This window comes from Gracilinanus agilis, chromosome 1 (genome assembly GCF_016433145.1).
Source record: "Gracilinanus agilis isolate LMUSP501 chromosome 1, AgileGrace, whole genome shotgun sequence".
NCBI classification, from domain to species: Eukaryota; Metazoa; Chordata; class Mammalia; order Didelphimorphia; family Didelphidae; genus Gracilinanus; species Gracilinanus agilis.
In genome coordinates, this window is record NC_058130.1 from 12577445 (window position 1) to 12589631 (window position 12187).

Consider the following 12187-nt stretch of genomic DNA (forward strand, 5'->3'; position numbering starts at 1 on the left):
TGAACCAAGACCTCCCGTCTCTATTTTTTCCAATATTTTGACAACCATTTCAATACGGTTGGTTTCCTTTAAAATGCTTTGTATTTTATGTATTTAAAGAGACATTCGGAGAACAGATCTCCGGGCTTCGCCTGGCTGCCCAAGAGCTCCATGATGGAAGAAAGGCCGGGGCCCTGATCTAAGTTAGCAAGCTGCTTCTTTCTTTCTTTTGTTATAGGTCAGAATAAATATCATATATATGTATATATATGTATATATATATATATATGTATATATATGTATATATATATATATATAATGTACATCTATGTGCACGTATTTATATTCTTTCTTCACTATTTATTCGTTACACTTGAACAGCTGGTGCACTGGCTCCCTTCTTCCTCTTCCCACATCAGAGAAGGCAGCTTTTGAGCAAAAATAACAAAACAAAATCTGTACCTACAAGACTGCGTCCTGCTTCTTTCCGTTTATCGGTTCTTGCTCTGAAGGGGGCCAAACACGAGTCGCTCCTCCCACGATCTTACTGTTGCTGTACAGAACGTCCTCTTGGCTCCGCTCCTTTCCCTCTTCATCGTTTCTTGGAGGTCTTTCCGTGTCTTTCCAAAACTAACCTCTCGGCGCTTCTCGGGCGCCGCCGTGTTCCGTCACGATCGGACGCCGCCGTTTGTTCGGACCTTCTCCAGGGCACGGGCTTCCCCTCGTGTTCCGTTCTTGGCCACCACCAAGAGAGCCGTTACCAGTATTTAGAACAGTTTCTCTTCCATTTTCCTTGACCATCTTGGGAAAGCAATCAAATGTGGTATTGCTGAGCTGCTTTTCATGAGCCCCTCCGTCCTCAAAAAAAGAAAAGCTAGATGGCACAGTGGCTAGAGCGCCTGACCAAGAATCAGGAAGATCAGAGTTCAAATCCAGCCTTGGAAACTTAAGAGATGTGTGACCCTGAGCAAGTCACCGAAATGACTCAAGGACAGCAGCGGGATCCAGCCACCTGGCTTCTCCTCGCTGTGGAGGATCTCCCCATCCCTATCTGACCGCTTGGCCCTCTCCAAGGGGAGCCCCTCCGTGGCAAACACGGCTTCAGAGACCCCCAGTACCGGCAGGGCGGCTTACCCCAAAGGCAGCTGCTGCTGTCCTGGTTCAGGTTTGTTTTGCTGGTCAAGTCCAGCCTGCCCTAGCAGCAAGGCCCTCTGGGCTCGGCCCTCCTTCGGCAGGGGGCCCCATCTGGGAGAAGCAGGAGCCCTCGGGGTCTCCCCTCCCAGCCCAGAGGGGGCCTTGTTCCAAGCAGATGCTCAGGAAGCCCCTCCGCTGGCTGGCTCCTCTCCATCCCTCTCTGTGTATCTTGGCCTCTCTTCATCTTCATTGCTGCTGACCCCCCACATCTGGGCTCCCCATCTCCCCCCCAGCATCGCGGGCCCTCATTGCCCAGATTCTCTGTGGCCTCCCGGAGCCCGTCTGTCTCTCATAGAGCGCGTCTGTCTGTCCGTCTCCTCGGTGACTCCCATCTGCCTTCTGTCCATGGGCGTCCTCCTCCCCGGCTCACCCTCACGCCGGCCTTTCCCACGGGCCGCCTCCTTTGTCCTGCGAGCTTCTGCCTCCCCCTCCGGCGTCCCCTCCGCAGCCAGGCTCGGCATGACGGGGACAGGAGGGCATCTGTCCGTCCTGCAGCCCCCGGCTCGGGGCGGGGCATGTCTGAGCCTCTCCATGTCCCCACAGGCACACGGGTGGATGTATGGAGCCATGCGTGTGTATGGAGTCATGCGTGTACGAGGCCCACAAGGACGCGAGAAGGGATGTGTGTGTGCATGCGTGTGACTGTGATGTAGGGGTGTTGTGTGTGGAGGCATGTGACACGTATGTACACAGAGCCAGGGATGTGCCCGTGTGTGCCTGCCCTGTAGAGGTAGCTGCGTGTCTGCGTTTTGCACTGCTAACGTGTCTCTGCCTCTACGTGTAGGGCATGTGCAGAGAAGCCGTCTGTGTAAGCTACACATGTATGTATGTGGGGATCTGCGCACACACGTGTGTTATCAACACGCACAGACATGGACGTGCACACACGGTGGCCGTGTCTGGGAGCTCCCCGGCAGGACTTCTGCTAAGGAGCCTCCCCAGCCACCTTCTCCCCAGCCGCCTTCTCCCCCGCACAGGCCGAGGCTGCCCGCAGGCCCGGCAGAAGTGAAGCCCACAAGCTCAGCTCGGAGCCCCCACGGAGAAGGGCTCATGGGCACCCCTCGGGAGGACAGGGGTGGGGGGCCCTTTGGGACGGACCCACATTCTGATTCAGCCCCTTCAGGACCCGCCCCCAAAGGCGTGCTCAGAGCCGGTCTACGTCCACTGGGAGCCGTGGGCCGTCCGTCCTCTCGCTCCCTCGGCGGTCCGGAGGGCCGCAGGGCCGCCATACGTGGAAGGCCCAGAGAGGGCGTCCTGCCGCGCCCTCCACGAGCGCCTCCGCTCGTCCCGCTCCCGGGCGCCGTCTCTCTCCGCAGGGAGACAAGAGCCTGCCAGGGGCCCCTCCAGAGGTTCTGGACAAGACGGATGCGGCCCGGCCCGGCCCCTCTGTGCGGTGACCCTTCCCATAATGACCGGTTTGTGAAATGTGGGGATCGGACAAGCCCCCCGAACGTCCCGTCCAGCTCCGCCGCTCTATGAAGAGAAGAGGGGGCTGCCACCCCCTCCCCATCCCCCAGGGGTTCCAGGGATCCCTGAACGCCCCAAAGCACAGCTCTAATAGCGATAGGAGCCCCCCAAAGACCCCGAACCTCTAATCCACACAGGAGGAAAAACTCTCAGAAAGCGGAGGCTGAGCAGAAGCCAAGGCCGAGGAGGAGCCGCAGAGGCGCAGGCGAGCACGAGGAGGCTGAAGAAGGGCCCTGCCTCACCCCTTCTTGAGCCCTCCTGGCCTCCCTCCCGGGCCAAGCCGGCTCCGCCTCGGACCCCGAGGCCAGGACAAAGGAGCAGCCTCTGGGCTCTAGCAGAGCCAGCCAAGGGCCAACGGCGGGAGCCCGGGGACCCCCTGCTTCCTGCGTGTGGGAAGTGCCCGGGAGAGGCGGTGCCCCCCGCCAGGGGGCCGGCCGAGGCTTCTCCCTGCCTCAGCTCACGGCCACGGACATTAAGGAGCATCTTTACTAAGGATGGTCTCGCCATAGCCACCATCTCCCTGCTGGGCCTGCTGGGCCTGCTGCGGCTGGAGGCGGCCCAAAGAGGCTCTCAATGAGGCTGCAGAGCCGGCCTCCCCCCAGGACTGATCCAGTGACCAAAGGCGGCCTTAGTAGCCGCCTCACCATAGTCCCTGGCACTGGCCGGACTCCGGCTCTCGGGCAGCAGCGCCCGGCACGCAGGGGATGCTGAAGAAATGCTCACTGACTGACTGACTAATTCCTCACTTCCCGGAACGTCCCGGGCGCCGAGCTTCAGCCAAGGCCTCCGCCGGCCTTCCCTGGCCCGTCGCATTCTCCGTGAATCCCCAGAAGCTGCACAGCGGCCACATCGTCCATCGCGGAGTGTCCCCGGCCCCCTCCGCATCCAGGCACCGTCCTGCCCACGACACCGACCGGCGCGGAACGGGGCAGACAGTGGACATGCTGGAGGAAGTGAAGAGAGAGCAGCCTGCGGATTCAGGAAGACCCGAGTTCGAGTGGAGAGGCAGACCCGTCCAGCCGGTTTGACTTTAGCCAAGTCCCTCAGAGCCTCGGGGCCTGCAGCAACTCTAGAACCAGAAATTGAGGGGTTCTGGTCCACCTTGGCAGAGGAAGCTCCTTCCCTAGAGCTCCCTCTGCCTTCTCCCAAAGCCCTTCCCTCGGAGGAATAACACCCGTTTATCCAGATTAAAACTTATTTGTAGGGGCAGCTGGGTAGCTCAGTGGATGGAGAGTCAGGCCTAGAGACAGGAGGTCCTGGGTTCAAATCCCGCCTCAGCCACTTCCCAGCTGGGTGACCCTGGGCAAGTCACTTAACCCCCATGGCCCACCCTTACCCCTCTTCCACCTAGGAGCCAATACACAGAAGTTAAGGGTTTAAAAAAAAAAAAAACATATTTGTATGCCTTTGTTTTCATGTTTTCTCCCTGACTAGAGCGAGAGCAGGAAGAGTCATTGGTCTTTTCCTGTATCCTCTTAGGATAATGCGTGCCACATTGGAGGTTTTTAATCAATGTTTACTGATTGACCCACCAGTAGTGTATTTGCTTTTTTTACTTTTTATTTATTGTTTTTTATTTATTGAATTTATTGACTTTATTTTATTGACTCATTTATTTGTTTGTTTTATTTTATTTTACTTTTTATTACTTTTTTTTCTGGTTGTCAGTGTTCACGCCCAATTTAAATTGTTCACAGAGTCCTACTTGTTTCTCATTTATTCATTTATTTGTTTGTTTATTAAAAAGTAAATGTGGGGGGTGGCTAGGTAGCTCAGTGGCTTCAGAGCCAGGCCCAGAGATGGGTAGATCGTGGGTCCAAATGTGGCCTCAGATACTTCCTAGCTGGGTGACCTTGGGAAAGTCACTGAACCCCCACTGCCTAGCTCTTACTGTTCTCCTGCCTTGGCACCAATGCACACAGCTGATTCGAAGACAGAAGGTGGGGGTTTTAAAGAAATAGAATTTTAAAAAGAAACATTTCCGGAATCGGTCGGGTGTGCCTATGAGGGGCCCCAGAGAAGAGTCCCCCAAGGAGGGATGCCCACCTCTTCCTCCCCGCCAGTCTCAAAGCCAGAAAGCATCCTCACGCATTAGCCACATTCTCTGTTCCGTCTCCCCCAGAAGTCTTCTCCGCCTCTCCTGGGCTCCAGCCACACTTGCTGTTTTCTTGGTTTTATGGTTAGAGTCTCCTCATAGAATATAAACTCTTTGAGGGCAGGAACTGGGTGATTTTTTGTTGCTATTCTTTTTATTGCTATTATTCTTGGCTTCCAGGCACCAACACAATAATGTCCATCTAACAGTTATTTATTAATAAGAAGAAGAATGCTCATATTTAGATGGCGATAGAAGGTTCTTCTAGCTGCTATCTTGTTTGATCCTCGCGACATCCCTACGGGGTAGGGCTATTATTAAACCCATTTTACAGATGAGGAAACTGAGGCTTCCAGTGATTCCCTGACTTGCCCTGAGCCCCGCAGCGGGTAACTGTCTCAGGCTGGACTTAAGCTCAGCTCTGACATGCTCCAGCAGAGGCCCCCTAACCACCGTGTCCCCCAGGAGCGGATAAGCTGTGAATGGAGCCCCTCCCGGTCATTCCCTTGGAAGGGCAGATCACAAGGTCCCTCGGCGAGAAGTCAACCTTTTTTAAGAGACGGCAGAGGTCACGCGTGGCCTCTCACAAACCACTCGTGCATCGAGCCCAGGAGTTCTATCAGGAGGAAAGAGAGAGTCAGCAGGAAGAGAGGCTCCCGCTTGAAAAACCATTCAGGTCCATCATTCCATGACGTTTTACACAAGGAGAAGACTTCAATGAATCATGATTTTGGGGCGTTCTTTCATTTTTTAATTCTATCCAACACTTTGTGACCCCTTTCAGGGTTTTCCTGGCACAGATCCTGGAGGATCTTCCTTCTCCAACTGATTTTATGGAAAAGGAAACTGAGGCAGAGTCAAGTGACTGGCTCCAAGTCATCCGGCTCTCAAGTATCCGAGGTCAGATTTGAAATGATGATTTTACTCAGCCCCCCCCCCCCTTCCCCCGATATCCATTTAATGCCGGAGAAGCCGGGCTGACTAAAGAAGGAGAAAAGGAGCTTCCTCGCCTCTCCGCAGAGGGAATGTGGGCGGGGAATGGCGGCTCTCCACCTGGAGGGAGGCCGGATGGACGGTCCAGCTCACCGCGCAGGCCTATTCGCAGGCCTATTCGGCCTCTCCCTTTCGAGAATCGCTTTATTCTGTGGGTTGGTCCTCTGGGCGGGGGAGGGAATGTTAGCAAATGAACCGCGATTGATTCAGAAGGACGATCTGGCGGTACGAATGAGGGAGCTCCGCGCCGACGCTGCCCGCGGAAGGACCCGCCGCAGTCCTGGAGGTCCCAGAGAGCGGCGTCCACCGTCCCCTCCTCTAAAACTGCCCCTGGGGCACGGATGGACCCAAATGAAGATGGAAACGTTCTCTTCACGCGGATGCAGGGAGGAGGGCTGAGCAGGGCCCGGAGGCGAGGGAGGGCGGCCAGATGCAGGGCCGAGCCCAGGAGCTGGGCCGAGCTGGCCTTCGGTAGCCCACTTCTAGGCCAGCCCTGCCTCGGGGCTTCTCCCGACCGCACCGCGCCACCCTGTGGAGCGTCCAGGCTACTGCATGTTCCTGCTTCCCCCAACCAGAGCAGGCGGAGGGGCTGCCCAGATTCCTTCGCCAACATTCAATCTGAAGCTCGCTCTCCGCTTACATCCCCTGCCCCCCCCCCCCCCCCCCCCCCCCCCGACCGGGCCAGAGCGACGCCCCAAAACAATAGCCGCACTTTCCTCCTTCGCCTGGCTCGGAATTCCAGAGCAGCGACTCCACTTCCTTTGTCTTTAAGCTAATTGTAGGATGGATCCAAGCCTTAACCAGGAAAACATGTTCCCAGACCGGGGCGTTTCATGGCGGAATTGGGGGCAAATGCAAAACATCCCTGCAAGAAGAGGCTCTTGGCCCCCAGCTCGCGGGGTGGGCAGCCTCCACGGTCACCGGGGAGAAGCTCTGGCCAAGTCCTTCCCCAAGAGCCCGAAGCCTCTCCGGGGCTCCCGAGTCTGGGAAGGGGGCGACGAAGTCTCTCGAGCAGCCCATCGACATGGCTTTGGCCGGAGGCCTCCCCAACGGCGGATTTCCTCATCAAAATCACGGAATGGATCGAAGCACGTGGAGGAAAGCAACACTGAGGCCGGGCTCGAGACCCCCAGATGGGCTGAATGGTCAGCCAGACACCCGAAGGGGCTCACTGCTGGTCATTTCTCAAGCGGATGCCTCGAGGCCCGGGGAATGCGGACCGTCTGGCGAGGGGGGGGTCTTTCACTTGGTCAAAATGGACTTGGCTCCGCCCGGCAGGAGACGGACCTGGTGGGGAATAAGATCTGGCCAAGGCTCCAGGCTGCCTCTAGCCCTGGCGAGCTGCAAGACCCTGGACCAGTCACTTACTGCCTCCAGGACCCAAGCAAGTCCCCAAGACTGAGTGCTAAGATGCAGACCACTGAGTTCTGCTCCGCCCAACTGACCCGTCACCCAAGGCGGCTGTGGCCATTAGTCGATCAGGCCCTCGCTACAGGCCTGATGCGAGGATATAAAGAAAGACAATCTGAACCTATTTTAATTCAAATAAATACAATTATGAAGTCATATTATTATACATAGATGACATTTATGGCAGGATTTAAGGTTCACAAAGTGCTTTTATGATATCATCTCACAAGACCCTTTTTTGTTGTAACTGAGTTGTTTTTCAGTCACGTCTGACTCCTCGTGGGTTTTCTTGGCAAAGATCCTGGAATGGTTTGCCATTTCCTTCTCCAGCTCATTTGACAGCTGAGGAAACTGAGGTCTAAAAAGTTAAGTGACTTGACCAGGGTCACAGAGCTAGTAAATGTCTGAACAGATTTGAAGTCACAAAGATGAGTCTTCCTGATTCCAGGCCCAAAGCTCTACCTATTGCCACTTAGCTGCCTCCTTAGAACAGTTCAAAGAAGTAATCTTATTATAGTAATAGTTTTTATTCATCATCATCATCATCATCATCATCATCATCATTATTATTATTATTATTATTATATCAAAGTAGTAGTTTTATTATAATCCTCATTTTACAGACAGGGAAAGTGAGGCTTATACAAGTGAATGGTCCAAGGCCACACAATTCCTTACTCTTAGGAGGCCAGACTTGAGCTCACAGGAATCTGTACTATTGTGTAGCTTGCATTCTTTCCATTGCATCATGGGTATATGGGAGGGAAACTGCTTTATCTAAAGTCTTCCTAGCACTTACTTTATTTTGATCCTCAGAAAAATCCAGGGGATTTGATTAAGGATTCTTAAGCTATATCTCTCCTTTCTTCTCTTCTACAGGGCCAGCCCACTAAAACGGATGGTTTCCTTTAAATCAATATTTAGATTGCAACATGTGACGTGTTTTTTTGTCCAAATTCCATGTTCTATAATCTCTACCTCAGCGATTAAGTTGCCACAATCTTAAAAAGTAAAATGTGGTATGACTTCTCATTTAACTACAGAAGATCACAGATCAAAAGGGGAAGAGGACCTTAGAAGCCACTCATTATAACCTCATTTTACAGATGTGGAAACTGAGGTTGGTAGAAGTCCCGTGAGTTGCCCTGTATTATATAACTAGTGTCTGAAGCAGGAATTGAATTTAAGACTCTGAACCTACCTGCCTTTACATCTATACATATGTATGTATGTGTGTGTGTGTGTGACTGAAACAAGGACAAGATGAAACACAACAATTCTACCTCTCTCCTCACCAAAAAAAAAAAAGAAAAAAAAGAAAGAAAAAAAAAGGACAAATTAGTTTTTAAGGACTAAAGTCTTTAGCCAAATTCCAGAGTGTCCACTTGGTCATGGTCTTGGCACTTGGCTTTCCAAAGGACTTAAAGGAATCAGCACAATCTAAGCCACAAACAGCCTTCAAAGCATTCTGGAGAAAGCCCAGTTCTCAAAGGAAAATGGTTTTCATCCTCTATGGAAAAGTCCCAGATACTTTTGTATCTGGAATTTGTAGGAAAATAACAGCATCTAGAAAGCCAATTTCCATCTAGCAAAGTTCCTTCTCAAGATTCCTTCCTCAAAAATTATTCTGGAGGATTTCTTTGGGAAAATCTTTCTTCCCCATGATGGGAAAGCATGCCATCAGAAGAACCAAAGTCATTGGACTTCTCTTCAGATAGAGGACCTGAGGTTTAATGGTAAGTCATTTCATCAGTGACTGGAACTATGGACAGTCCTTGTCCTATGTACTGGGGCTTGAAAGTGGTAACTTGGACAAAAGATGGACTACTAAGAACAAGCCACCCCTAGCTCCATTAATACTTGGAAAGGGAATCCAAACGGAAGAGTCAACTAACTTCAATTCAAATGTTTATTCAAGGGAAGACTTGAAATTTATATTTATATTTAATTTGGAATAATTCTATCTGTACCGTCTATCTCAGTGATTCCCAAAGTGGGCACCACCGCCCCCTGGTGGGTGTTGCAGCGATCCAGGGGGGCGGTGATGGCCACAGGTGCATTTGGGAGTGGTGAATAACTGTAAGGGAGTGGTGATAGTACGGAACAGGGAGCGCTAAGTAATATTTTTTCTGGAAAGGGGGCGGTAGGCCAAAAAAGCTTGGGAACCACTGGATCTCATAGGGCTTTTGGAAAGAAAGTGTTTTTTGGAAATATTGGGAAACACAAATGTGAAAGTTAATCCTAGAGAAGGGATGAGACTTGGCCAAGGCCACCCAAGTACTAAGTGGAAGAGCCTACACTCTCATTAGGAAAGAAAGAAGAGATGGGAAAAAGAAGAGAAAAGGGAAAGGAGGGAAAAGAGGAAGAGAGAGAGGGAAAAGGAAATATGGAAAAAGAAAGGGAGGAACAGGAAGGAAAGGGGAAGAAACAGGAGGGAGAAGAAGAAAGAAGGGAGAAGAGGAAGGAGAGAAAGAAAAAAGAAGAAAGGGAGAATGGGAGACAAAGGAAGAAAGGAGAAGCATGTAAGGAGAGAAGAGGGGGTGGAAAGGAAGCAAAAGGAAGAAAAAGGAAAAATCTAGGAGAAAGAAGGAAGAGAAGAAGAAGTTTTCTCAATGAAATACAGTAAATCTAATATTATTTGACCTGGCACTTAGTCATTTTCCGATTTTCTTAATTGAAAGCATTCAATTATAGCTCTATATTTAATCTAAATAATATCTAACTTGATAAAGTGGTCATGTATTTGAATCTTTATGCCCTAAAACTGACAGAAGTTGAACAATCTACTAAATGTCATTCTTCTCAGAGGATTTGATTGGGAAGGAGAGGCGCTGGCACTGGGGGGAGAGAGCCATAGGCAGAGAGGGTCAGGGAATGAGGATTGGAACTTAGCTCATTTTGGACTCTCCAGTCAACTTTTACTTTATTAGATAAATAAATCCTGCTCCTCTCACCACAACTCAAACACAAACACAGAGATGACCTACTGGACCAAGGCTGCGCCACTCCCTGTCTGTCATTTCTTGCAAACCATTCATTTAGTTATTGGTCGGCATCCATCACACTAAATGTTCTGTGCCCTGTCGCAAATGTTCCATTTCAAAGACATGGCAACACACTCCAGAGTGGGAAATCAATCACGATCTCTGGGAGCTGAGGGCTTGTCTCAGACCCAACTGGAACAATGTAGGTTATTTCTTGAACTAGGTGGCAAGCTTAAAAATACCCCCAACAGTTAAAAGAAAAGAGAATCATTCTACAAAGGGAATAAAAGCTTTATAGACTTTACAACAAGCTGCATTTTCCCCCACCTCACATATAAAAGACATTTTATGTGTTATAAGGATGTCCCATAGAACCAATTTGGAGGTAAGTTCAACACTATCGGCACCCAGTTCAACACTAAGGATGTGACCACAGAAAAGCTTTTTTTTTAAACTTCAGTTATTCCTTTTGCTGATGGTTTCCATATTTCCATAGATTGTAAGGAGAGTTTTATGATTTGCTGAATCAGGTCCGGGAGCCATCTCAAGAATTAGGTACTACCCTCACTCACTTCAGTCAACTCTCTTCTGATTTGTTTCTTTTGGAAATTTCGCTTCGCATTCTATTTCATCAAAAGCCATAAAATGAATTCTGGGCTTCCCAAATGGAAAAGGGCAATGAGGAAGGTGGTGGTGGATTTCCTTCTTTGATTTTGAATAGATTAGAAACTGAGGTAATAAGGATGTCTGGAAATAAAACATTTCAATATAGGGACATTTGGAGGATGGCTCAGAATCCAGTCAATTAAGTGGTGTGGTGTGTGGTGTGAACACCAGGATCCAGAAACACAGACAACGTAGGAATGTAGGTAGTCCCAGCATCTTGGAGCTCCATCACTAGGCCAATGGTTATGCCATGGATAGAGGCAGGCCTTCCAAAGTAAACAAAATCTTCTGTCATTACTTACGCTGTAAAATAAGTCCAGTAGTGAAGAAATATCAAATTTTTTCAAGGAATAATACAAAAGAGCTTTTTTTTCTTGAAATAAGTTTAGGAAAACCAAGGCTCCCTCCATACGTCATGAAAACAACAGGTCCAAGGATTCACCAGAAGTCTCAATTCAGACAGTCTACAAATGGCCAGACCCAGAAAGGTGCCCATCAATAACCTAAGTATGAGTCTGTTTTCTCCCTAGGAAAAAAAAAAAAAACTTTTCGGAGAGTTTTTGAAAGCATTGGTTTGACCATATTAGGCTCTCCTATCCACACTCAGCAAACCCTAGTGGCTCCCCATGATCTCAAGATTCAAACAGAAACTCCTCAGAGCCTGGCCCCTGCCTACCTTTCCGACATTCTCATACTTTGCTCTTCTCCATACAGTACACAATCCAGCCACACTGGCCTTATTGTTGTTCTTGGCAAATGATATTTCATCTCTCATCTCCACACCTTTGCTTTGGCTGTGCCCTTATGTCTAGAATCTCCTCACTCTGAGGTTCTGAGCTCCCCAGCTTCCTTCAGGACCCATCCCAGGTGGTTCTTTGTGCAGCAGTTTCCCTCTAAGCTACCTTCCATTTATATGGCTATATTTTGTTGGTTTCTAGTTATTCAAATGTGATCTCTCTTATTAGAATGTGAACTCCTTGTAGTCAGGGACTTTTTTTTGTTTCTTTTTCTTGGTGTCCCCTGCACTTAGCATAGGTGCTGGTACATACTAGATGCTTAATAATCAATCAATCAGTCAATCAACATTTATCAAATTCTTACTATGAGTCAGGCACTGTGCTAAGCACTGGGGAACTGTGCTAAGTGCTTCACTAATGCTGTTGATTGACTGACTGATCACCATTTTCTGAGCTGCCATCACAGAGAATCCAAGGGCTCTCCAAACTTCAATGAACCTTTGAATCCTTTTCTTGATGCAAAACTTATCTTGGAATAACCTGTGTGTAACACTGAGCAAGACAGCTAACCTCTTGGCCTCAGTTTCTTCAATAGTAAAATGAGGGAATTTAACTATATAGATAGATGGATGGATGGATGGATGAATAGACAGAAAGAAAGA

At 49.7% G+C, this 12187-nt stretch overlaps 1 protein-coding gene across 1 annotated transcript in view; it reads right to left on the bottom strand.

The window, feature by feature from the left end:
* The window catches only part of ERC2 (ELKS/RAB6-interacting/CAST family member 2), a 743930-nt gene that overhangs the window by 396919 nt on the left and 334824 nt on the right, over positions 1-12187 (bottom strand). The window contains exons 8-12 of the mRNA XM_044675466.1: positions 5958-6286; positions 5822-5892; positions 3285-3709; positions 2788-3023; positions 2190-2705 (exon numbers count right to left, since the gene is read on the bottom strand). Coding sequence (XP_044531401.1) covers positions 2190-2705; positions 2788-3023; positions 3285-3709; positions 5822-5892; positions 5958-6286 — 1577 coding nt within the window. The remainder of the gene's footprint in view (positions 1-2189; positions 2706-2787; positions 3024-3284; positions 3710-5821; positions 5893-5957; positions 6287-12187) is intronic.